Here is a 26,367-nt window from a genome sequence, read left to right as displayed (position 1 = left end):
TAAAGACTATGAATGGATAATGTAAAGAGCTGTGGAGTCCACTGTATCCATGATGACTGTTTCGGCCAATCAGAGGGCTCCATATATGAATATAATGCGCGTGTCACATTTTTTTGTAACGGGAAGTAATACGTTGCGTTCCCACGCGTTTCACGGATGTCCTGGGGGTTTGGGTGACATCGTAGCATTGAAGAATGAAAGATTCTGATTGATCGAAGTCTGTCCGTGCAGCTGGACACTTGGTTTCGCAGTGGGGGGGGGGGGAGGGGAATAGGTATAAGAATGCCGGTATTGTGGGGGGCGGGGGACACTCAGTTTGGCCCCCAGCAGTCGGGACACGTTTTTACATTTCCTGCGGTGCTCGCAGCCAAACTGAGTGTCCTGTGCGCGCGCTCAAAAAGGGCGACGGACAATGTCGGTGCACGAGGTGCCCTGCGGAGATCCGACCTGCGGCGGTGAATAGTAGGCCAACAATGTGTGTGCGCTAAACCAACGTTCTCCCATTTAGGAAAAGAAGAGACTTGTTCTACACCCAGAAGAAGGCGGAGAGAGCAGCAATGAGGGAGCGTTTCCGGGGGAAATACAATCTCGCCAAGGTGAGCTCTCTAACGCCCAGCGCAGTGAGGGGCCGCTCTCTGTAACGCCCAGCGCAGCGAGGCACAGCTCTCTGTAACGCCCAGCGCAGTGAGGGGCCACTCTCTGTAACGCCCAGCGCAGCGAGGCACAGCTCTCTGTAACGCCCAGCGCAGTGAGGGGCCGCTCTCTGTAACGCCCAGCGCAGCGAGGCACAGCTCTCTGTAACGCCCAGCGCAGTGAGGGGCCGCTCTCTGTAACGCCCAGCGCAGTGAGGGGCAGCTCTGTAACGCCCAGCGCAGTGAGGGGCAGCTCTCTATAACGCCCAGCGCAGCGAGGGGCAGCTCTCTGTAATGCCCAGCGCAGTGAGGGGCAGCTCTCTGTAACGCCCAGCGCAGTGAGGGGCAGCTCTTTGTAACGCCCAGCGCAGTGAGGGACCGCTCTCTGTAATGCCCAGCGCAGTGAGGGGCCGCTCTCTGTAACGCCCAGCGCAGTGAGGGGCAGCTCTCTGTAACGCCCAGCGCAGCGAGGGGCAGCTCTCTGTAACGCCCAGTGCAGTGAGGGGCAGCTCTCTATAACGCCCAGCGCAGTGAGGGACCGCTCTCTGTAATGCCCAGCGCAGCGAGGGGCAGCTCTTTGTAACGCCCAGCGCAGTGAGGGGCAGCTCTCTGTAACGCCCAGCGCAGCGAGGGGCAGCTCTCTGTAACGCCCAGCGCAGTGAGGGGCAGCTCTCTAACGCCCAGCGCAGCGAGGGGCAGCTCTCTGTAACGCCCAGCGCAGTGAGGGGCAGCTCTCTGTAACGCCCAGCGCAGCGAGGGGCAGCTCTCTAACACCCAGCGCAGTGAGGGGCAGCTCTCTGTAACGCCCAGCGCAGTGAGGGGCAGCTCTCTGTAACGCCCAGCGCAGCGAGGGGCAGCTCTCTGTAACGCCCAGCGCAGTGAGGGGCAGCTCTCTGTAACGCCCAGCGCAGCGAGGGGCCGCTCTCTGTAACGCCCAGCGCAGTGAGGGGCAGCTCTCTGTAACGCCCAGCGCAGCGAGGGGCAGCTCTCTGTAATGCCCAGCGCAGTGAGGGGCAGCTCTCTGTAACGCTCAGCGCAGTGAGGGGCAGCTCTCTGTAATGCCCAGCGCAGTGAGGGGCCGCTCTCTGTAATGCCCAGCGCAGTGAGGGGCCGCACTCTGTAACGCCCAGCGCAGTGAGGAGCAGCTCTCTATAATGCCCAGTTTGCGGAGTATAATGCGTCGCTGGTGCGCCCTCATGGGGTGCCCCGCTCATGTGACGCGCGAGCGGCAGATTCAAATTTGTTTGCTTGGCAAGCAGCTAAGCGCCGAGCAGGCGCACGCTCACGCTGGCCACACACATTGCCTCAATGTGTTTCATCGCGGCAAGCGTGGGTGCCCACGCACAGCGTGAGCGGGACTTACATAAATAGATATATGTAAGTAAAAGCAGCAAGCACTGCCCGCTCAGCGCTAGTGGGGGGACGCAGCCTAAGGCCTCGTTCAGGGTGCTGGCTTCGGAGGGAGGGCGTGCTGCCGTGCGAGCTGCCGTGAGAAACAAAGTATTCAAATTGAATACTGGTTGTCAGGGTAGCAGCTGCACTGTCTCCGAAGCCCGGAGTTGACGCTGGCTACAGTTTCAATAAACGAAAATTTAGTTTTTTGGAGCTGCAGCAGCGTCACTGGGACCTCGGCAGCCAATGAAATTATTCTTGAGAATGATTTCATGACTGCAGCCTCGATACTTACCCTGCTGTGTGTATGTGTGTAACCCCGCCCCCTCCCCCCCTCCCCGCCCCCTCCCCCCCTCCCCCCCTCCCCGCCCCCTCCTCAACGCTGAAAAGTCTGCTGGGGGATAAACACAGATCGCCCAGCAAACTGCCTCACTGCCGCCGTCCCGCCCTCCCTCCAACTCCTGCAGCTGGCACCCTGAACGAGGCCTTAGACTGAGCTTATACTGTGTCCGATGGCGTGCGCGCTCACTCGCGCGCTCTCACACTCAATAGGATCAGAAATATATACCTCATAGTAGCAGATACATCAAGCGAACCTGATCACACAATAACTCGCATTGACATGACCCGTAGCACCCCCACGTGATGCATTTGCCCCATAATCTTTAGCGGGGTTCCGGGGGACGGCGTTCCGGTGCCTTGTTTAGGGAAGAACAGGAACATGATTCTGAGATGAGGAGCTGGATTCGGCCTGTGAGAGCAGGATCAGCGCTCCGTGTAGAGCATCGCTTTATTTCAAACGCATTTATTTCTCACACTTCACATATGAATAGATTTCTTTGCTTAGGTTTTAGAACCTAAAAAAACACCGCTGCTCTGTGGGCGTTTCCCGCCGCTGCTCTGTGGGCGTTTCCCGCCGCTGCTCTGTGGGCGTTTCCCGCCGCTGCTCTGTGGGCGTTTCCCACTGCTGATCTCCAAACTGCTATAAATGCATAAATCTGGTTCTAGCCCCTTGTGTTCTCCGGTCAGCTTTCTTGTGTCTGTATGACTAAGGTACCATCATTTTAGAGTGTAAGCTCTGTGGAACAGGGACAGTATGGGCACTATCCTGCGTGTGGCAGGAGGCTCAGACACGTGTCCTTGTAGGAGTGTGAGACCCTGCCTGTATCGTGTGTCCAACACCTTGTGTAAACTCCTGCATTACCCTCTAGCTGAGGTTTTCTGGGGTCTCCCTGCTGATCCTCTCTCTCTCCCCCCCCCCCCCCCCCCCAGGACAGCCGGGATGCGCAGCAGGTGTTGTCCGCCGGGGGCAGTGTGAAGGTGCCCAATGACCTGCATGTACAGCGGGAGGAGCGTGGCTCTGAGGACTTTTCCATCCGGGGGATTTTTGGGTATCGGAGCCTAGATCTGGGGTCTTACCTGAGGAAGACGGCTCAAAGCACCATGGACACCCTGCAGCCGGGGCCGCAGTGCCTGATTATGTGACTGTGCTGCACCCCCCGTCTTCGGGGGCCCTGTCCTAGACACAGGCTTGTGACGGTGACCGGACCATAAGGGATGGGGATAAAGAAGCGCGTGCCCACCACACACACACACACACACACACTTTATTTGTTCGTTTTATTGTTACAAAGCAGGAGAGAAGCTCTAAGCAGGGTAGTATGTGAGTAGGGGTGTGTATGTGAGTGTCACTTACAGCACACGACTTGTATATGTGACCAGGGTTACTACACGCTGACACATTTCTCTCCCCGCAGGGACCCTAAAATTTGTAATATCTCCACTCAATTGGTCACAATTATCACTTTATAATCGCTGCCACCACCAAGGATACAGAAACATCATCTCTAGTGTCCTTGGTCCCTGTTTACTAAGAAAAATATGTAATTAGCACACAAATCCGTTGTTGCAAAATGTGTCAGAAAATGTAAAATAAATTTATTCAGAGCCCAAACATCACTTATTAAATGTTTTAATATATAAAAATACAGTGCTTTAGATTACAGAACAAGATTACAAGAACATACACTTACAATAAATGCAGAACAGTTTCTTAAAACAAAATTATAAAACAGAAATCCCTATATACAACGTTACCATATGGCATAGGTCTTTCCCAGAGAGGTTACTGGTGTAGGAGATAAAAATGTACGCGTCTGATCCCAAAACACACCACCTTGTTGAATTCTAACTTATAATTAAAGTCGGGTGTTTTATTCTGACTTCCCTTCATTGGAAACACTAGAAGATTGTTAATCAGATACTTGGGTGACATTTTCTGACTTGGAAAAAATCTCCTCTAAAAAGATGTTTAAAATGCGCCTAGATATATGAAAGACCTCATATCTTAATTTCTCTAATACCTAGACACACGTGAGTCATAGCGATAGATTCAGGTGAGTTTACGGAATGTAACAAGACTCATTTTCACAGTTTTTCCCTTAAATTTGAGTGACAACTGGAGATCTATCCCTTATCGCCTGCAAGTGTCTGGCCTTATTGCATTCGTCTCCTTGAAACGATTACAAATATCTAAACGTTTTTATTCAGAGTACGTGCCAGGGCCAGGATTCCATATTTCACATCTTGTGACCGGTAGGGTTAGCCACACCTAACGCTCTGTAGGCGCTCTGTGGCACTCTGTAGAACCCTCCCAGGAATGCTTTGAAAGTCCCTTTAAAATTGTCCTGTTTACTGGAGTGTCGGAAGAGCCATAATTGAATCCCATCTCTGTCAAAACAAATGCGCCTCTCTCTAGATTCTATCAGTCCCATATAACACATAATCTACTTCTAGTGGGCCGTCAGTGATACCCCCCCAATTAAACCCTCTTTCTAGATCAACACAGATACAAGAATGGGTCTTGTCCTGTCAAACACAATATCTTCTATTTTTAACACAAACTAACCACATTAACCCCTGAATCACCAGATTGATTAAAATACTTAATATTCCCCACCATTTTCATTACACGTCATCAATCCACACTGACACCTTTATGGCTGGAAGACAGAAAATAGCTTTCCTTTTGAATCAAAAGATGCCTGGATGGAGATATATATATATATATGGATATATATATATATATATATATATATATATATATATATATATATATATATATATATCCATATATATATATCTCCCCATACCTTCTTTTCAATCATATCTACAAGGATGCCACTTGCACGGTTGCATTCACCTAATTGAAATGTAGGTATCAAACTTAATTTGTTTAATGCAACGTTTAAGAGAAATGGACGTCTGCCATTTGCATCCTCAATCATGAATTGCTTATCATTATTTAATTTGTCTGATCGCAAATGTTACAAAGATACATCTGCAATGCTTGTGAATCGCTGCTACAGCCCCTACATGTTTATATTTAGTAAATCTACACAATTATCGAACATCTTCCTAGCCACATGCACCATTTTTTTCCAGACAACTAAGGAATCCCTTTAAAGTTATATTAAAAGGTGTCTGGTTTATTTCTACAGTCAGAAAATACTTGCGATTCCATATTTCAGTCCCACCACTTTCCAAAACAGGCGTGGCCCCAGATAAGCTCACTCCTAGACAGACACAGAAAGCCTGGCAGGCTCACGGACTTCACGCGCCATACAAACTCTTCCTTGTATTTTTAAGATAACTCACATTAACCCCTGCTATGCCAGATTATTAAAATACTGAATACTTTGTGGCCTTATCATGACAGTGGTTATGAGAGTAGGGTAATATGCGGGTGCATATAGAATAAGTGACTTTCACTAAAGATGACAGTGTGAATAAGGGACACTCTGTGATAGTGACAGTGTGAATAAGGGACACTCAGTGATAGTGACCATGTGAATAAGGGACATGCAGTGATAGTGACAGTGTGAATAAGGGACACTCAGTGATAGTGACAGTGTGAATAAGGGACACTCGGTGATAGTGACCGTGTGAATAAGGGACACGCAGTGATAGTGACAGTGTGAATAAGGGACACAGTGATAGTGACAGTGTGAATAAGGGACACTCAGTGATAGTGACAGTGTGAATAAGGGACACATAGTGACAGTGTGAATAAGGGACACAGTGATAGCGACAGTGTGAATAAGGGACACTCAGTGATAGTGACAGTGTGAATAAGGGACACGCAGTGATAGTGACAGTGTGAATAAGGGACACTGTGATAGTGACAGTGTGAATAAGGGACACATAGTGACAGTGTGAATAAGGGACACGCAGTGATAGTGACAGTGTGAATAAGGGACACGCAGTGATAGTGACAGTGTGAATAAGGGACACTGTGATAGTGACAGTGTGAATAAGGGACATGCAGTGATAGTGTGAATAAGGGACACATAGTGACAGTGAATAAGGGACACGCAGTGATAGTGACAGAGTGAATAAGGGACACACAGTGATAGTGACAGTGTGAATAAGGGACACTCAGTGATAGTGACAGTGTGAATAAGGGACATGCAGTGATAGTGTGAATAAGGGACACGCAGTGATAGTGTGAATAAGGGACACTCTGTGATAGTGACAGTGTGAATAAGGGACACTCCGTGATAGTGACAGTGAATAAGGGACACTCAGTGATAGTGACAGTGAATAAAGGACACATTGTGACAGTGTGAATAAGGGACACGCAGTGATAGTGACAGTGTGAATAAGGGACACGCAGTGATAGTGACAGTGTGAATAAGGGACACTCAGTGATAGTGACAGTGTGAATAAGGGACACGCAGTGATAGTGACAGTGTGAATAAGGGACACTCAGTGATAGTGACAGTGTGAATAAGGGACACGCAGTGATAGTGACAGTGTGAATAAGGGACACGCAGTGATAGTGACAGTGTGAATAAGGGACACGCAGTGATAGTGACAGTGTGAATAAGGGACACTGTGATAGTGACAGTGTGAATAAGGGACACTGTGATAGTGACAGTGTGAATAAGGGACACTCAGTGATAGTGACAGTGTGAATAAGGGACACTCTGTGATAGTGACAGTGTGAATAAGGGACACTCTGTGATAGTGTGAATAAGGGGCACAGTGATAGCGACAGTGTGAATAAGGGACACGCAGTGATAGCGACAGTGTGAATAAGGGACAGTGTGAATAAGGGAAACTCAGTGATAGTGACCGTGTGAATAAGGGACACTCAGTGATAGTGACAGTGTGAATAAGGGACACTCTGTGATAGTGACAGTGTGAATAAGGGACACTCTGTGATAGTGACAGTGTGAATAAGGGACACTCCGTGATAGTGACAGTGAATAAGGGACACTCAGTGATAGTGACAGTGTGAATAAGGGACACTCAGTGATAGTGACAGTGTGAATAAGGGACACTGTGATAGTGACAGTGTGAATAAGGGACACTCCGTGATAGTGACAGTGAATAAGGGACACTCAGTGATAGTGACAGTGAATAAGGGACACATAGTGACAGTGTGAATAAGGGACACTCAGTGATAGTGACAGTGTGAATAAGGGACACGCAGTGATAGTGACAGTGTGAATAAGGGACACGCAGTGATAGTGACAGTGTGAATAAGGGACACTCAGTGATAGTGACAGTGTGAATAAGGGACATGCAGTGATAGTGTGAATAAGGGACACGCAGTGATAGTGTGAATAAGGGACACCCTGTGATAGTGACAGTGTGAATAAGGGACACTCCGTGATAGTGACAGTGAATAAGGGACACTCAGTGATAGTGACAGTGAATAAGGGACACATTGTGACAGTGTGAATAAGGGGCACTCAGTGATAGTGACAGTGTGAATAAGGGACACGCAGTGATAGTGACAGTGTGAATAAGGGACACGCAGTGATAGTGACAGTGTGAATAAGGGACACTCAGTGATAGTGACAGTGTGAATAAGGGACACGCAGTGATAGTGACAGTGTGAATAAGGGACACTCAGTGATAGTGACAGTGTGAATAAGGGACACTCAGTGATAGTGACAGTGTGAATAAGGGACACTCAGTGATAGTGACAGTGTGAATAAGGGACACGCAGTGATAGTGACAGTGTGAATAAGGGACACGCAGTGATAGTGACAGTGTGAATAAGGGACACTGTGATAGTGACAGTGTGAATAAGGGACACTGTGATAGTGACAGTGTGAATAAGGGACACGCAGTGATAGTGACAGTGTGAATAAGGGACACTATGATAGTGACAGTGTGAATAAGGGACACTCAGTGATAGTGACTGTGAATAAGGGACACTCAGTGATAGTGTGAATAAGGGACACTCAGTGATAGCGATAGTGTGAATAAGGGACACTGTGATAGTGTGAATAAGGGACACGCAGTGATAGTGACAGTGTGAATAAGGGACACTCAGTGATAGTGACTGTGAATAAGGGACACTGTGATAGTGACAGTGTGAATAAGGGACACTCAGTGATAGTGTGAATAAGGGACACTCAGTGATAGCGACAGTGTGAATAAGGGACACTGTGATAGTGTGAATAAGGGACACGCAGTGATAGTGACAGTGTGAATAAGGGACACTGTGATAGTGACAGTGTGAATAAGGGACACAGTGATAGTGACAGTGTGAATAAGGGACACTCAGTGATAGTGTGAATAAGGGACACTCAGTGATAGTGACAGTGTGAATAAGGGACATGCAGTGATAGTGTGAATAAGGGACACGCAGTGATAGTGTGAATAAGGGACACCCTGTGATAGTGACAGTGTGAATAAGGGACACTCCGTGATAGTGACAGTGAATAAGGGACACTCAGTGATAGTGACAGTGAATAAGGGACACATTGTGACAGTGTGAATAAGGGGCACTCAGTGATAGTGACAGTGTGAATAAGGGACACGCAGTGATAGTGACAGTGTGAATAAGGGACACTCAGTGATAGTGACAGTGTGAATAAGGGACACGCAGTGATAGTGACAGTGTGAATAAGGGACACTCAGTGATAGTGACAGTGTGAATAAGGGACACGCAGTGATAGTGACAGTGTGAATAAGGGACACTCAGTGATAGTGACAGTGTGAATAAGGGACACTCAGTGATAGTGACAGTGTGAATAAGGGACACTCAGTGATAGTGACAGTGTGAATAAGGGACACGCAGTGATAGTGACAGTGTGAATAAGGGACACTGTGATAGTGACAGTGTGAATAAGGGACACTGTGATAGTGACAGTGTGAATAAGGGACACGCAGTGATAGTGACAGTGTGAATAAGGGACATTATGATAGTGACAGTGTGAATAAGGGACACTCAGTGATAGTGACTGTGTGAATAAGGGACACTCAGTGACAGTGTGAATAAGGGACACTGTGATAGTGTGAATAAGGGACACTGTGATAGTGTGAATAAGGGACACTGTGATAGTGACAGTGTGAATAAGGGACACGCAGTGATAGTGACAGTGTGAATAAGGGACACTGTGATAGTGTGAATAAGGGACACTGTGATAGTGACAGTGTGAATAAGGGACACGCAGTGATAGTGATAGTGTGAATAAGGGACACTGTGATAGTGTGAATAAGGGACACTGTGATAGTGACAGTGTGAATAAGGGACACTGTGATAGTGTGAATAAGGGACACGCAGTGATAGTGACAGTGTGAATAAGGGACACTCAGTGACAGTGTGAATAAGGGACACTCAGTGACAGTGTGAATAAGGGACACTGTGATAGTGTGAATAAGGGACACTGTGATAGTGACAGTGTGAATAAGGGACACGCAGTGATAGTGACAGTGTGAATAAGGGACACTGTGATAGTGACAGTGTGAATAAGGGACACAGTGATAGTGACAGTGTGAATAAGGGACACTGTGATAGTGACAGTGTGAATAAGGGACACAGTGATAGTGACAGTGTGAATAAGGGACACTCAGTGATAGTGTGAATAAGGGACACTGTGATAGTGACAGTGTGAATAAGGGACACTGTGATAGTGACAGTGTGAATAAGGGACACTGTGATAGTGACAGTGTGAATAAGGGACACGCAGTGATAGTGACAGTGTGAATAAGGGACACGCAGTGATAGTGACAGTGTGAATAAGGGACACGCAGTGATAGTGACAGTGTGAATAAGGGACACTGTGATAGTGACAGTGTGAATAAGGGACACTCAGTGATAGTGACAGTGTGAATAAGGGACACGCAGTGATAGTGACAGTGTGAATAAGGGACACTGTGATAGTGACAGTGTGAATAAGGGACACGCAGTGATAGTGACAGTGTGAATAAGGGACACGCAGTGATAGTGTGAATAAGGGACACGCAGTGATAGTGACAGTGTGAATAAGGGACACGCAGTGATAGTGACAGTGTGAATAAGGGACACTCAGTGACAGTGTGAATAAGGGACACTCAGTGACAGTGTGAATAAGGGACACTGTGATAGTGTGAATAAGGGACACTGTGATAGTGACAGTGTGAATAAGGGACACGCAGTGATAGTGACAGTGTGAATAAGGGACACTGTGATAGTGACAGTGTGAATAAGGGACACAGTGATAGTGACAGTGTGAATAAGGGACACTGTGATAGTGACAGTGTGAATAAGGGACACAGTGATAGTGACAGTGTGAATAAGGGACACTCAGTGATAGTGTGAATAAGGGACACTGTGATAGTGACAGTGTGAATAAGGGACACTGTGATAGTGACAGTGTGAATAAGGGACACTGTGATAGTGACAGTGTGAATAAGGGACACGCAGTGATAGTGACAGTGTGAATAAGGGACACGCAGTGATAGTGACAGTGTGAATAAGGGACACGCAGTGATAGTGACAGTGTGAATAAGGGACACTGTGATAGTGACAGTGTGAATAAGGGACACTCAGTGATAGTGACAGTGTGAATAAGGGACACGCAGTGATAGTGACAGTGTGAATAAGGGACACTGTGATAGTGACAGTGTGAATAAGGGACACGCAGTGATAGTGACAGTGTGAATAAGGGACACGCAGTGATAGTGTGAATAAGGGACACGCAGTGATAGTGACAGTGTGAATAAGGGACACGCAGTGATAGTGACAGTGTGAATAAGGGACACTGTGATAGTGACAGTGTGAATAAGGGACACTGTGATAGTGACAGTGTGAATAAGGGACACTCTGTGATAGTGACAGTGTGAATAAGGGACACTCAGTGATAGTGACAGTGTGAATAAGGGACACTCAGTGATAGTGACAGTGTGAATAAGGGACACTCAGTGATAGTGACAGTGTGAATAAGGGACACTGTGATAGTGACAGTGTGAATAAGGGACACTGTGATAGTGACAGTGTGAATAAGGGACACAGTGATAGTGACAGTGTGAATAAGGGACACTCAGTGATAGTGTGAATAAGGGACACTGTGATAGTGACAGTGTGAATAAGGGACACTGTGATAGTGACAGTGTGAATAAGGGACACTGTGATAGTGACAGTGTGAATAAGGGACACGCAGTGATAGTGACAGTGTGAATAAGGGACACGCAGTGATAGTGACAGTGTGAATAAGGGACACGCAGTGATAGTGACAGTGTGAATAAGGGACACTGTGATAGTGACAGTGTGAATAAGGGACACTCAGTGATAGTGACAGTGTGAATAAGGGACACTGTGATAGTGACAGTGTGAATAAGGGACACGCAGTGATAGTGACAGTGTGAATAAGGGACACGCAGTGATAGTGTGAATAAGGGACACGCAGTGATAGTGACAGTGTGAATAAGGGACACGCAGTGATAGTGACAGTGTGAATAAGGGACACTCAGTGACAGTGTGAATAAGGGACACTCAGTGACAGTGTGAATAAGGGACACTGTGATAGTGTGAATAAGGGACACTGTGATAGTGACAGTGTGAATAAGGGACACGCAGTGATAGTGACAGTGTGAATAAGGGACACTGTGATAGTGACAGTGTGAATAAGGGACACAGTGATAGTGACAGTGTGAATAAGGGACACTGTGATAGTGACAGTGTGAATAAGGGACACAGTGATAGTGACAGTGTGAATAAGGGACACTCAGTGATAGTGTGAATAAGGGACACTGTGATAGTGACAGTGTGAATAAGGGACACTGTGATAGTGACAGTGTGAATAAGGGACACTGTGATAGTGACAGTGTGAATAAGGGACACGCAGTGATAGTGACAGTGTGAATAAGGGACACGCAGTGATAGTGACAGTGTGAATAAGGGACACGCAGTGATAGTGACAGTGTGAATAAGGGACACTGTGATAGTGACAGTGTGAATAAGGGACACTCAGTGATAGTGACAGTGTGAATAAGGGACACGCAGTGATAGTGACAGTGTGAATAAGGGACACTGTGATAGTGACAGTGTGAATAAGGGACACGCAGTGATAGTGACAGTGTGAATAAGGGACACGCAGTGATAGTGTGAATAAGGGACACGCAGTGATAGTGACAGTGTGAATAAGGGACACGCAGTGATAGTGACAGTGTGAATAAGGGACACTGTGATAGTGACAGTGTGAATAAGGGACACTGTGATAGTGACAGTGTGAATAAGGGACACTCTGTGATAGTGACAGTGTGAATAAGGGACACTCAGTGATAGTGACAGTGTGAATAAGGGACACTCAGTGATAGTGACAGTGTGAATAAGGGACACTCAGTGATAGTGACAGTGTGAATAAGGGACACTGTGATAGTGACAGTGTGAATAAGGGACACTGTGATAGTGACAGTGTGAATAAGGGACACTCAGTGATAGTGACAGTGTGAATAAGGGACACTCAGTGATAGTGTGAATAAGGGACACTCAGTGATAGTGACAGTGTGAATAAGGGACACTGTGATAGTGACAGTGTGAATAAGGGACACTCAGTGATAGTGACAGTGTGAATAAGGGACACTCAGTGATAGTGTGAATAAGGGACACTCTGTGATAGTGACAGTGTGAATAAGGGACACTGTGATAGTGACAGTGTGAATAAGGGACACTCAGTGATAGTGACAGTGTGAATAAGGGACACTGTGATAGTGTGAATAAGGGACACTCAGTGATAGTGACAGTGTGAATAAGGGACACTGTGATAGTGACAGTGTGAATAAGGGACACTCAGTGATAGTGACAGTGTGAATAAGGGACACTGTGATAGTGACAGTGTGAATAAGGGACACTGTGATAGTGACAGTGTGAATAAGGGACACTGGGCAGTAGGGGAGGCAGTGGGGCAGATATATTAGGTCCCTAATAGCTCCTAGTCACGTGTTCGCTTCTCCTGCGCATCGCGTGCTTGTCACGTGACCACCTCAGCTGACCTGTTCGGGGCTGCGCCGGTGGGCGTGTCCCGAGAGTGTCAGGTGACGCGTCTCTGTTTCCGGGGTTCCGGTCACAGCCAATCACAGGCCGCGAGGAGGGACCGGGACCGGGACATGGCGAAGCCAGACGGAGACCTGGGGAACCCGTTCGGGGTGAGACGGGGGGGAAAGGGTTAATACCTCCTGTCATGTCCCACACTCAGTCACAGTTAGCCACCATCAAGGCCAGTGACTGCCATCTCCTGCACCTACCCACCATCAAGGCCAGTCACTGCCATCTACTGCACCTACCCACCTTCAAGGCCAGTCACTGCCATCTACTGCATTTACCCACCTTCAAGGCCAGTCACTGCCATATACTGCACTTACCCACCATCAATGTCAGTCACTGTCATCTACTGCACTTACCCACCATCAAGGACAGTCACTGCCATCTAATGCACCTACCCACCATCAAGGCCAGTCACTTCCGTCTACTGCACTTACCCACTATCAAGGCCAGTCACTGCCATATACTGCACTTACCCACCATCAATGCCAGTCACTGTCATCTACTGCACTTACCCAGCATCAAGGCCAGTCACTGCCATCTACTGCACCTACCCACCTTCAAGGCCAGTCACTGCCATCTACTGCATTTACCCACCTTCAAGGCCAGTCACTGCCATATACTGCACTTACCCACCATCAATGTCAGTCACTGTCATCTACTGCACTTACCCACCATCAATGTCAGTCACTGCCATCTAATGCACCTACCCACCTTCAAGGCCAGTCACTTCCGTCTACTGCACTTACCCACTATCAAGGCCAGTCACTGCCATATACTGCACTTACCCACCATCAATGCCAGTCACTGTCATCTACTGCACTTACCCACCATCAAGGACAGTCACTGCCATCTAATGCACCTACCCACCATCAAGGCCAGTCACTGCCATCTACTGCACCTACCCACCTTCAAGGCCAGTCACTGCCATCTAATGCACCTACCCACCATCAAGGCCAGTCACTTCCGTCTACTGCACTTACCCACTATCAAGGCCAGACACTGCCATCTACTGCACTTACCCACTATCAAGGCCAGATGCTGCCATCTACTGTGTGGGTGTGTGAGATATTTTGGGGGGGGGGGGGGGTTTGAGGCCCTGCGCGTTTTTCCAAAGCATTTAATTGCCGGGGAGCGCGTGAGGCCTGTGTAACTTACTTATCTGGCTTCGGACGCCACGTCGCAATTTATCTATATCACACAGCCGCTGTATCCTCCTGTTATTTTTTTTATTTTTTTACGTACACACACGCATTTGTGCATACATACACACGCGCGTTTGTGTGTACATACACACACGCGTTTGTGCGTACATACACACACGCGTTTGTGCGTACATACACACAAGCGTTTGTGCGTACATACACACACGCGTTTGTGCGTACATACACACACGCGTTTGTGCGTACATACACACACGCGTTTGTGCGTACATACACGCGTTTGTGCGTATATACACATACGCGTTTGTGCGTGCGTACATACACACACGCGTTTGTGCGTACATACACACACGCGTTTGTGCGTACATATACACACACGCGTTTGTGCATACATATGCGTTTGTGCATACATATGTGTTTGTGCATACATATGCGTTTGTGCATACATATGCGTTTGTGCATACATATGCGTTTGTGCATACATATGCGTTTGTGCATACATATGCGTTTGTGCATACATACGCGTTTGTGAATACATACATACATGTGCCCGATTGTGAATACATACACACACACACACACGTTTGTGAATACATACATACGCGTTTGTGAATACATACATACGCGTTTGTGAATACATACATACGCGTTTGTGAATACATACACACGCGTTTGTGAATACATACATACGCGTTTGTGAATACATACATGCGCCCGGTTGTGAATACATACATACGCGTTTGTGAATACATACATGCGCCCGGTTGTGAATACATACACACACACACGCGTTTGTGAATACATACACACGCGCGTTTGTGAATACATAGACACGCGCGTTTGTGCATACATAGACACGCGCGTTTGTGCATACATAGAGACGCGCGTTTGTGCATACATAGACACGCGCGTTTGTGCATACATAGACACGCGCGTTTGTGCATACATAGACACGCGCGTTTGTGCATACATACACACGCGCGTTTGTGCATACATACACACGCGCGTTTGTGCATACATACACACGCGCGTTTGTGCATACATACACACGCGCGTTTGTGCATACATACACACGCGCGTTTGTGCATACATACACACACGCGTTTGTGCATACATACACACACGCGTTTGTGCATACATACACACACGCGTTTGTGCATACATACACACACGCGTTTGTGCATACATACACACACGCGTTTGTGCATACATACACACACGCGTTTGTGCATACATACACACACGCGTTTGTGCATACATACACACACGCGTTTGTGCATACATACACACACGCGTTTGTGCATACATACACACACGCGTTTGTGCATACATACACACACGCGTTTGTGCATACATACACACGCGTTTGTGCATACATACACACACACATACACACGCGTTTGTGAATACATACACACACGCGTTTGTGCATACATACACACACGCGTTTGTGAATACATACACACACGCGTTTGTGCATACATACACACGCGTTTGTGAATACATACACACGCGTTTGTGAATACATACACACGCGTTTGTGCATACATACACACGCGTTTGTGCATACATACACACGCGTTTGTGAATACATACACACACATATACACACGCGTTTGTGAATACATACACACACGCGTTTGTGAATACATACACACACGCGTTTGTGAATACATACACACACGCGTTTGTGAATACATACACACGCGTTTGTGCATACATACACACGCGTTTGTGCATACATACACACGCGTTTGTGCATACATACACACGCGTTTGTGCATACATACACACGCGTTTGTGCATACATACACACACACATACACACGCGTTTGTGAATACATACACACACACACATACACACGCGTTTGTGAATACATACATACGCGTTTGTGAATACATACATGCTCCCGGTTGTGAATACATACGCGTTTGTGACTACATACATGCGCCCGGTTGTGAATACATACACACACACACACACACAAACGCGTTTGTGAATACATACACACGCGTTTGTGCATACATACACACACGCGTTTGTGCATACATACGCGTTTGTGCATACATACGCGTTTGTGCATACATACGCGTTTGTGCATACATACGCGTTTGTGCATACATACGCGTTTGTGAATACATACGCGTTTGTGAATACATACATACATGTGCCCGGTTGTGAATACATACACACACACACACGTTTGTGAATACATACATACGCGTTTGTGAATACATACATACGCGTTTGTGCATACATACATACGCGTTTGTGCATACATACACACGCGTTTGTGAATACATACATACGCGTTTGTGAATACATACATACGCGTTTGTGAATACATACATACGCGTTTGTGAATACATACATACGCGTTTGTGAATACATACGCGTTTGTGAATACATACATGCGCCCGGTTGTGAATACATACACACACACATACGCGTTTGTGCATACATATACATGCGTTTGTGAATACATACACACGCACGTTTGTGAATACATAGACACACGCATTTGTGCATACATAGACACACGCGTTTGTGCATACGTAGACACGCGTTTGTGCATACGTAGACACACGCGTTTGTGCATACATACACACACGCGTTTGTGCATACATAGACACACGCGTTTGTGCATACATAGACACACGCGTTTGTGCATACATAGACACACGCGTTTGTGCATACATACACACACGCGTTTGTGCATACATACACACGCGTTTGTGCATACATACACACACGCGTTTGTGCATACATACACACACGCGTTTGTGCATACATACACACACGCGTTTGTGCATACATACACACACGCGTTTGTGCATACATACACACACGCGTTTGTGCATACATACACACACGCGTTTGTGCATACATACACACACGCGTTTGTGCATACATACACACACGCGTTTGTGCATACATACACACACGCGGTTGTGCATACATACACACACGCGATTGTGCATACATACACACACGCGATTGTGCATACATACACACGCGTTTGTGAATACATACACACGCGTTTGTGAATACATACACACGCGTTTGTGAATACATACACACACACATACACACGCGTTTGTGAATACATACATACGCGTTTGTGCATACATACATACGCGTTTGTGAATACATACATGCGCCCGGTTGTGAATACATACGCGTTTGTGACTACATACATGCGCCCGGTTGTGAATACATACACACACACACATACGCGTTTGTGAATACATACACACGCGTTTGTGCATACATACACACACGCGTTTGTGCATACATACACACACGCGTTTGTGCATACATACACACACGCGTTTGTGCATACATACACACACGCGTTTGTGCATACATACACACACACATACACACGCGTTTGTGAATACATACACACGCGTTTGTGCATACATACACACACGCGTTTGTGCATACATACACACGCGTTTGTGCATACATACGCATTTGTGCATACATACATACGCGTTTGTGAATACATACACACGCGTTTGTGAGTACATACATGCGCCCGGTTGTGAATACATACATACGCGTTTGTGAATACATACATACTTGCGCCCGGTTGTGAATACATACACACGCGTTTGTGAATACATACATACGCGTTTGTGCATACATACACACGCGTTTGTGAATACATACGCGTTTGTGAATACATACATACGCGTTTGTGAATACATACATACGCGTTTGTGAATACATACATACGCGTTTGTGAATACATACATACATGCGCACGGTTGTGAATACATACACACACACACATACGCGTTTGTGAATACATACATACGCGTTTGTGCATACATGCGCCCGGTTGTGAACACATACATACGCGTTTGTGGATACATACACATACGTTTGTCCCTTAGGATTTTCACATATTTCAAACCTAAAATGTTATTAGATCTTAATCTAAGTCCTAATAATAGATACAGATAACCTGATCAAACATGATACATTTCAACATTTATTTATCCGCTAATGATTCAATAACCGTGTGTGAAAGTATGTAACACGTGTGAGAAAGTTAGTAACTATGTAACATGTGTTAGAAAGTATGTAACTATGTAACGTGTGTGAGAAAGTATGTAACTGTAACGTGTGTGAGAAAGTATGTAACGTGTGAGAAAGTTTGTAACTATGTAACGTGTGTGAGAAAGTATGTAACGTGTGAGAAAGTATGTGACCCGTTAGATTCAGTGCCTGGTGGCGCCCCCTTGAGCAGCAATGACTGCGTGTTCCCTGTAACTGCCGGTCACTCTCACATTGGTTCTGAGGAATTTTGGCCCGTTCCTCCTTACAGAACTGCTTCAGCTCAGTGACATTTGAGGGCTCCTTGCATGGACAGCTCACTTCAGGTCCTGCCACAACATTTCCATGGGGTTTAGGTCCGGACTGTGGCTATTCTAACCGCAGAATTTCTTCTTCTGCAGCCATTCTTTTGTAGATCCGCTTGTATGTTTTGGATCATTGTCTTGCTGCATGACCCACTTTCACTTCAGCGCACGGACGAATGGCCTGACATTCTCCTCTAGAATCTTCTGAGACAATACAGAATTCATGGTTGTGTCAATGATGGCAAAGCAGCCCCAAACCATCACACTCCCACCACCATGCTTGACGGTTGGGATGAGATTCGTCTGTTCGAATGCAGTGTTTGGTTTTCACCAAACATAACGTTTCTCATTGAGGCCAAAAAGTTCTACCTTTGCCTCGTCTGTCCAGAGAACATTTTCCCAGAAGTCTAGCGGATCATCTATGTGCTCTTTGGTGAACTTCAGACGGGCAGCAATGTCCTTTTTAGAGAGCAGTGGTTTCCTCCTGGCCATCCTTCCATGAACACCATTATTGTTCAGTATTTTTATGGTAGTTGAGTCATGAACACTCACATTAGCCGAGGTGAGAGCGGCCGGCAGATCCTTGGACGTTACCCTGGGGTTCCTTGTGTCTTCCTGGATTATTTGACGGCCTGTTCTTGGAGAGATGTTGGTAGGACGACCGCTCCTGGGTAGAGGGACTGAGGTGTTGAACTTTCTCCATTTGTAGACTGTCTGACAGTGGGTTGGTGGAGCCCCAAATCCTTAGAAATGGTTTTATAACCATTTATAGACTGATGAGCATCAATAACGGCCGGGCGATAATGGGGAAAGGCCGGGCGATAATGGGGAAATACAGGGTTGCAGACCAGTCTGAGACATGTGAATGTGCTCACAAGTGCTATCTATCTTCTATATCGTGCTCGCACAGCACCTGTGTCACACTTTAATATATATTTCCCACAGCCACCATACACAATGTATGATCAAGATCTGGTTTAGTGATGCTTAGTACTGCTCTGCACGGTCGATATGGCTGCTCCATGTGACTAATGAGAGCAGCGTGATTCTGTTCTGACTCCCAGACATTAGTCTCAGCTAACCAGAGTCACAATGATCTTTAATGTGGGTGTGTCTGTCTGGGGTGGGGTTCTACACCGCACAGCACTACTACACCGCACAGCACCCTATCGCTCTGCGCACACCCACTACTACACCGCACAACACCCTGCCGCTCTGTGCACACCCACTACTACACTACACCCTACTGCTCTGTGCACACGCACTACTACACCGCACAACACCCTACCGCTCTGTGCACACCCACTACTACACTACACCCTGCTGCTCTGTGCACACGCACTACTACACCGCACAACACCCTACCGCTCTGTGCACAACGCACTACTACAACTGCACTGCACCGCCCTGCACACACCCACTACTGCACTGCACAGCACCCTGCCGCTCTGCGCACACCCACTACTACACCGCACAACACCCTACCGCTCTGTGCACACGCACTACTACAACTGCACTGCACCGCCCTGCACACACCCACTACTGCACTGCACAGCACCCTGCCGCTCTGCGCACACCCACTACTACACCGCACAACACCCTGCCGCTCTGTGCACACCCATTACTACACTACACCCTACCGCTCTGTGCACACGCACTACTACAACTGCACTGCACCGCCCTGCACACACCCACTACTGCACTGCACAGCACCCTACCGCACTGCGCACACATGGGTCAGTGTTGGATCTGTAAGCGCAGACCCTGCGCTGTGCAGTATAGTTAGAAATCCTGCCCTCGAGCTCACACTCTAATTGTCATATTGGTGGAGGGTGCGCGCAGGCTGACGGGGACGGAGGTGTCGGCTAATGTGTCCCCCATTCCTGTCTCAGGACCCCGCGGTGACGGAGCACCGGCCCAGCTCACAATATGCAACACTCGATGTGTACAACCCGTTCGATAACAAAGGGTAAGGATTTGGGGTCACGGGAGAGGTGGGGGGGGTTACTGGGAGGCGCAGGAAGAGATGGGTACATGGGGGTTACTGGGAGGCGCAGGTACAGGGGGGTTACTGTGAGAGGTGGAGGGAGTGGGGGGTACAGAGAGGGTGGTTACTGTGAGATGTGGGGGTACAGAGAGGGGGGGTACTGTGAGAGGTGGGGGGTACAGAGAGGGGCGGTTACTGAGGGAGTGGGGGGTACAGAGGGGGGGTTACTTTGAGAGGTGGGGTACAGAGAGGTGGGTTACTGGGAGAGGTGGGGTACAGAGAGGGGGTTAATGTGAGAGGTGGGGTACAGAGAGGGGGGGTTACTGTGAGAGGTGGAGGGAGTGGGGGGTACAGACTGGGTCGGTTACTGAGAGGTTGAGGGAGTGGGGGTACGAGAGGGGGGGTTACTGTGAGGTTGAGGGAGTGGGGGGTACAGAGAGGGGGGTTACTGTGAAAGGTGGGGTACAGAGAGGGGGGTACTGTGAGAGGTGGAGGGAGTGGGGGGTACAGAGAGGGGCGGGTTACTGTGAGAGGTGGAGGGAGTGGGGTACAGACTGGGTCGGTTACTGTGAGAGGTGGAGGAGTGGGGGGTTTCAGAGAGGGGGTTACTGTGAGAGGTGGGGTACCAGAGAGGGGGGGTTACTGTGAGAGGTGGGGTACAGAGAGGGGCAGTTACTGTGAGAGGTGGAGGGAGTGGGGGTACAGAGAGGGGGCGTTACTGTGAGAGGTTGAGGGAGTGGGGGGTACAGAGAGGGGGGTTACTGTGAGAGGTGGGGTACAAAGAGGGGGGGGTTACTGTGAAAGGTGGAGGGAGAGGGGGGTTTACTGTGAGAGGTGGGGTACAAAGAGGGGGGTACAGAGGGGGGGTTACTGTGAGAGGTGGAGGGAGAGGGGGGGTTACGGGATATGATTTCAATGAAATGTTTTTTAAATGATTCGGTAAAATGTTAAATATTTTGTGACATGATTTGGTTTCTCCCGGGGGGTATTTCAGTTTGCGCCGTGTCGTGTCCCCTGCCCCCCCTTAGCTCTGTCTCGTGTCCCCTGCCCCCCCTTAGCTCTGTCTCGTGTCCCCTGCCCCCCCTTAGCTCTGTCTTGTGTCCCCGCCCCCACGTAGCTCTCTCGTGTCCCCCGCCCCCCCCTTAGCTTTGTCTCGTGTCCCCCCCTTAGCTCTGTCTCCGTGTCCCCCCCCCTTAGCTCTGTCTCCGTGTCCCCCCCTTAGCTCTGTCTCATGTCCCTTCCCTTAGCTCTGTCTCGTGTGTGTGTCCCCCCTTAGCTCTGTCTCGTGTCCCCCCCTTAGCTCTGTCTCGTGTCCCCCCCTTAGCTCTGTCTCATGTCCCTTCCCTTAGCTCTGTCTCGTGTGTCCCCCCCCCGTTAGCTATGTCTCGTGTGTCCCCCTTAGCTCTGTCTCATGTCCCTTCCCTTAGCTCTGTCTCGTGTGTCCCCCCCCGTTAGCTCCGTCTCGTGTGTCCCCCCCCCCCCGTTGGGTCCGTCTCGTGTGTCCCCCCCCCCCCCCCGTTGGCTCCGTCTCGTGTCCCCCCCCCCCCCCCCCGTTGGCTCCGTCTCGTGTCGTCCCCCCGTTGGCTCCGTCTCGTGTCGTCCCCCCGTTGGCTCCGTCTCGTGTCGTCCCCCCGTTAGATCCGTCTCGTGTCGTCCCCCCGTTAGCTCCGTCTTGTGTCGTCCCCCCGTTGGCTCCGTCTCGTGTCGTCCCCCCGTTGGCTCCGTCTTGTGTCGCCCCCCCCCCCCCTTGCTCCCTGTGCGCCGTGTCGCGGCCTTGCGCGGGTGATACTCAGTATATTTCCTGTAAGGATTTGGTACCTTACACTGAGCGCTAATATCCTACTGTCCTTCTGCAGATGCCTCCCCCGTATCATGAGCAGCCCCCCGCTCAACCCCCGCTACCCTCCCGGCCTCTCTACCAGCGCCCCCCACTCACATCCCCGCCCCAACAGCCAAGAAACCCAGCCCAACGGAGCCCAAGAACTACGGCTCGTATGGAACTCAGGTACCTGTGACCCCTCTGTGCCTCCCCCCTCGTCCCGCCCGTGACGTGCCTCCCCCCTCGTCCCCGCCCCTGACGTGCCTCCCCCCTCGTCCCGCCCCCTGACGTGCCTCCCCCTCGTCCCCGCCCGTGACGTGCCTCCACCCTCGTCCCCGCCCCTGACGTGCCTCCCCCCTCGTCCCCGCCCGTGACGTGCCTCCCCCCTCGTCCCCGCCCCTGACGTGCCTCCCCCCTCGTCCCCGCCCCTGACGTGCCTCCCCCCTCGTCCCCGCCCCTGACGTGCCTCCCCCCTCGTCCCCGCCCCTGACGTGCCTCCCCCCTCGTCCCCGCCCGTGACGTGCCTCCCCCCTCGTCCCCGCCCGTGACGTGCCTCCCCCTCGTCCCCGCCCCTGACGTGCCTCCCCTCGTCCCCGCCCCTGACGTGCCTCCCCCCTCGTCCCCGCCCCTGACGTGCCTCCCCCTCGTCCCCGCCCCTGACGTGCCTCCCCCCTCGTCCCCGCCCCTGACGTGCCTCCCCCCTCGTCCCCGCCCGTGACGTGCCTCCCCCCTCGTCCCCGCCCTGACGTGCCTCCCCCTCGTCCCGCCCCTGACGTGCCTCCCCCCTCGTCCCCGCCCCTGACGTGCCTCCCCCCTCGTCCCCGCCCCTGACGTGCCTCCCCCCTCGTCCCCGCCCCTGACGTGCCTCCCCCCTCGTCCCCGCCCGTGACGTGCCTCCCCCCTCGTCCCCGCCCCTGACGTGCCTCCCCCCTCGTCCCCGCCCCTGACGTGCCTCCCCCCTCGTCCCCGCCCCTGACGTGCCTCCCCCCTCGTCCCCGCCCCTGACGTGCCTCCCCCCTCGTCCCCGCCCCTGACGTGCCTCCCCCCTCGTCCCCGCCCCTGACCCCGGCTTCTCCCGGGACATCGCTCAGCACTCCCTTGATTCCAGATTCTCCGTCTCTGGGGCGTCCTGAGGGGTGAAAGAATGAAAGGGGTCAGAGGGCAGTTGAGGGACCTGTGAGGTAGTCCTGGGTGGAGATCCGACGCGTGAGGGCGTCCTACTGCCCGCCTCCTTAATCTCTCTCTCTCACCGATCCAGGGATCCGCAGCGGCAGCGACAGCCGATTTACTGCGGCGCCAGGAGGAGCTGAACCGCAAGGCGGAGGAACTGGACCGCAGGGAGCGAGAGCTGCAGAACGCGGCCGTCGGGAGCGCCGCGTGTACGAGTCACACAACGGGGGGGCAGTGACGACGGAAGGAGGGGGGGCAGTGAGGAGGGAAGGAGGGGGGGGGGACAGTGAGGAGGGAAGGAGGGGGGGGGACAGTGAGGAGGGAAGGAGGGGGGGGGACAGTGAGGAGGAAGGAGGGGGGGGGACAGTGAGGAGGGAAGGAGGGGGGGGACAGTGAGGAGGGAAGGAGGGGGGGGGGGACAGTGAGGAGGGAAGGAGGGGGGGGACTGTGACGAGGGAAGGATGGGGGTGACAGTGACGAGGGAAGGATGGGGGTGACAGTGACGAGGGAAGGAGGGGGGGGGACAGTGACGAGGGGAAGGAGGGGCAGTGAGAGGGGAAGGAGGGGGGGACAGTGAGAGGGGAAGGGGGGGACAGTGGCGAGGGGGGGGCAGTGTGATGAGGGAAGGAGGGGGGACAGTGATGAGGGAAGGAGGGGGACAGTGAGGAGGGAAGGAGGTGGGGGGGACAGTGAGGAGGGAAGGAGGGGGGGGACAGTGAGGAGGGAAGGAGGGGGGGACAGTGAGGAGGGAAGGAGGGGGGGACAGTGAGGGGAGAAGGAGGGGGGGGACAGTGAGGAGGGAAGGAGGGGGGGACAGTGAGGAGGGAAGGAGGGGGGACAGTGAGGAGGGAAGGAGGGGGGACAGTGAGGAGGGAAGGCGGGGGGGGAACAGTGAGGAGGGAAGGAGGGGGGGGGGGACAGTGAGGAGGGAAGGAGGGGGGGGAACAGTGAGGAGGGAAGGAGGGGGGGCAGTGAGGAAGGGAAGGAGGGGGGGCAGTGAGGAAGGGAAGGAGGGTGGGGGGACAGTAAGGAGGGGGGGGGACAGTGAGGAGGGAAGGAGGGGGGGGACAGTGAGGAGGGAAGGAGGGGGGGGGCAGTGAGGAGGGAAGGAGGGGGGGGGGGGGGCAGTGAGGAGGGTAGGAGGGGGGGGACTGTGACGAGGGAAGGATGGGGGGACTGTGACCAGGGAAGGATGGGGGGACTGTGACGAGGGAAGGATGGGGGTGACAGTGACGAGGGAAGGATGGGGGTGACAGTGACGAGGGAAGGAGGGGGGGGGGGGGACAGTGACGAGGGAAGGAGGGGCAGTGAGAGGGGAAGGAGGGGGGGACAGTGAGAGGGGAAGGGGGGGACAGTGGCGAGGGAGGGGCAGTGATGAGGGAAGGAGGAGGGGTAGTGATGAGGGAAGGAGGGGGGGACAGTGAGGAGGGAAGGAGGTGGGGGGGACAGTGAGGAGGGAAGGAGGGGGGGGACAGTGAGGAGGGAAGGAGGGGGGGACAGTGAGGAGGGAAGGAGGGGGGGACAGTGAGGAGGGAAGGAGGGGGGGACAGTGAGGGGAGAAGGAGGGGGGGACAGTGAGGGGAGAAGGAGGGGGGGGGACAGTGAGGAGGGAAGGAGGGGGGGACAGTAAGGAGGGGGGGACAGTGAGGAGGGAAGGCGGGGGGGGGAACAGTGAGGAGGGAAGGAGGGGGGGGGAACAGTGAGGAGGGAAGGAGGGGGGGCAGTGAGGAAGGGAAGGAGGGGGGGGGCAGTGAGGAAGGGAAGGAGGGGGGGGCAGTGAGGAAGGGAAGGAGGGGGGGGGGGCAGTTGAGGAAGGGAAGGAGGGGGGGGCAAGTGAGGAATGGAAGGAAAGGAGGGAGGGCTGTGAGCAAGGGAAGGAGGGGGGGCTGTGAGGAAGGGAAGGAGGGGGGCTGTGAGGAAGGAAGGAGGGGGGCTGTGAGAAGGGAAGGAGGGGGGGCTGTGAGGAAGGGAAGGAGGGGGGGCTGTGAGGAAGGGAAGGAGGGGGGGCTGTGAGGAAGGGAAGGAGGGGGGGCTGTGAGGAAGGGAAGGAGGGGGGGCTGTGAGGAAGGGAAAGGAGGGGGGGGCTGTGAGGAAGGGAAGGAGGGGGGCTGTGAGGAAGGGAAGGAGGGGGGCTGTGAAGGAAGGGAAGGAGGGGGGCTGTGAGGAAGGGAAGGAGGGGGGCTGTGAGGAAGGGAAGGGTGGGGCAGTGAGGAAGGGAAGGAGGGGGGCTGTGAGGAAGGGAAGGAGGGGGGCTGTGAGGAAGGGAAGGGTGGGGCAGTGAGGAAGGGGGGGGCACGGGAGACCCTGCAGAAAGCAGCAATGTTCTGATTTAAAAACCTTCCGTGCTGGAGAGTTCCGCGGGGGAATTGCAGTGTGTTGCAATATCGCCCAGCACTGCAGGGTTAAGTGACACGTGGGGTTCTCTTGCAGTGAAACAGAATAACTGGCCCCCGCTGCCCTCCTTCTGCCCCGTCAAACCGTGCTTCTACCAGGACATAACCGTGGAGATA

At 51.2% G+C, this 26,367-nt stretch overlaps 1 protein-coding gene and 1 long non-coding RNA gene across 2 annotated transcripts; both read left to right on the top strand.

Annotated features, from left to right (window-relative positions):
• Positions 1-280: 280 nt before the first annotated feature.
• Positions 281-4,240, top strand: LOC142483103 (uncharacterized). The gene is made up of 2 exons (XR_012797231.1): positions 281-596; positions 3,297-4,240. It is a non-coding gene; the product is annotated as an uncharacterized LOC142483103 (long non-coding RNA).
• A 9,053-nt stretch (positions 4,241-13,293) lies between these two features.
• LOC142483102 (secretory carrier-associated membrane protein 3-like) lies at positions 13,294-26,364 on the top strand (the record flags this gene model as incomplete). The annotated part of the gene is given in 6 exon segments (XM_075583186.1): positions 13,294-13,451; positions 20,774-20,863; positions 22,725-22,761; positions 22,764-22,873; positions 23,946-24,066; positions 26,288-26,364. Coding segments are annotated over 6 exon segments (474 nt in total), but the record flags the coding sequence as incomplete, so codon positions are not given.
• Positions 26,365-26,367: the final 3 nt, after the last annotated feature.

This window comes from Ascaphus truei, unplaced genomic scaffold, assembly GCF_040206685.1.
Source record: "Ascaphus truei isolate aAscTru1 unplaced genomic scaffold, aAscTru1.hap1 HAP1_SCAFFOLD_2954, whole genome shotgun sequence".
In the NCBI taxonomy this organism is placed as follows: domain Eukaryota; kingdom Metazoa; phylum Chordata; class Amphibia; order Anura; family Ascaphidae; genus Ascaphus; species Ascaphus truei.
This window is presented reverse-complemented; position numbering and strand designations above follow the sequence as displayed.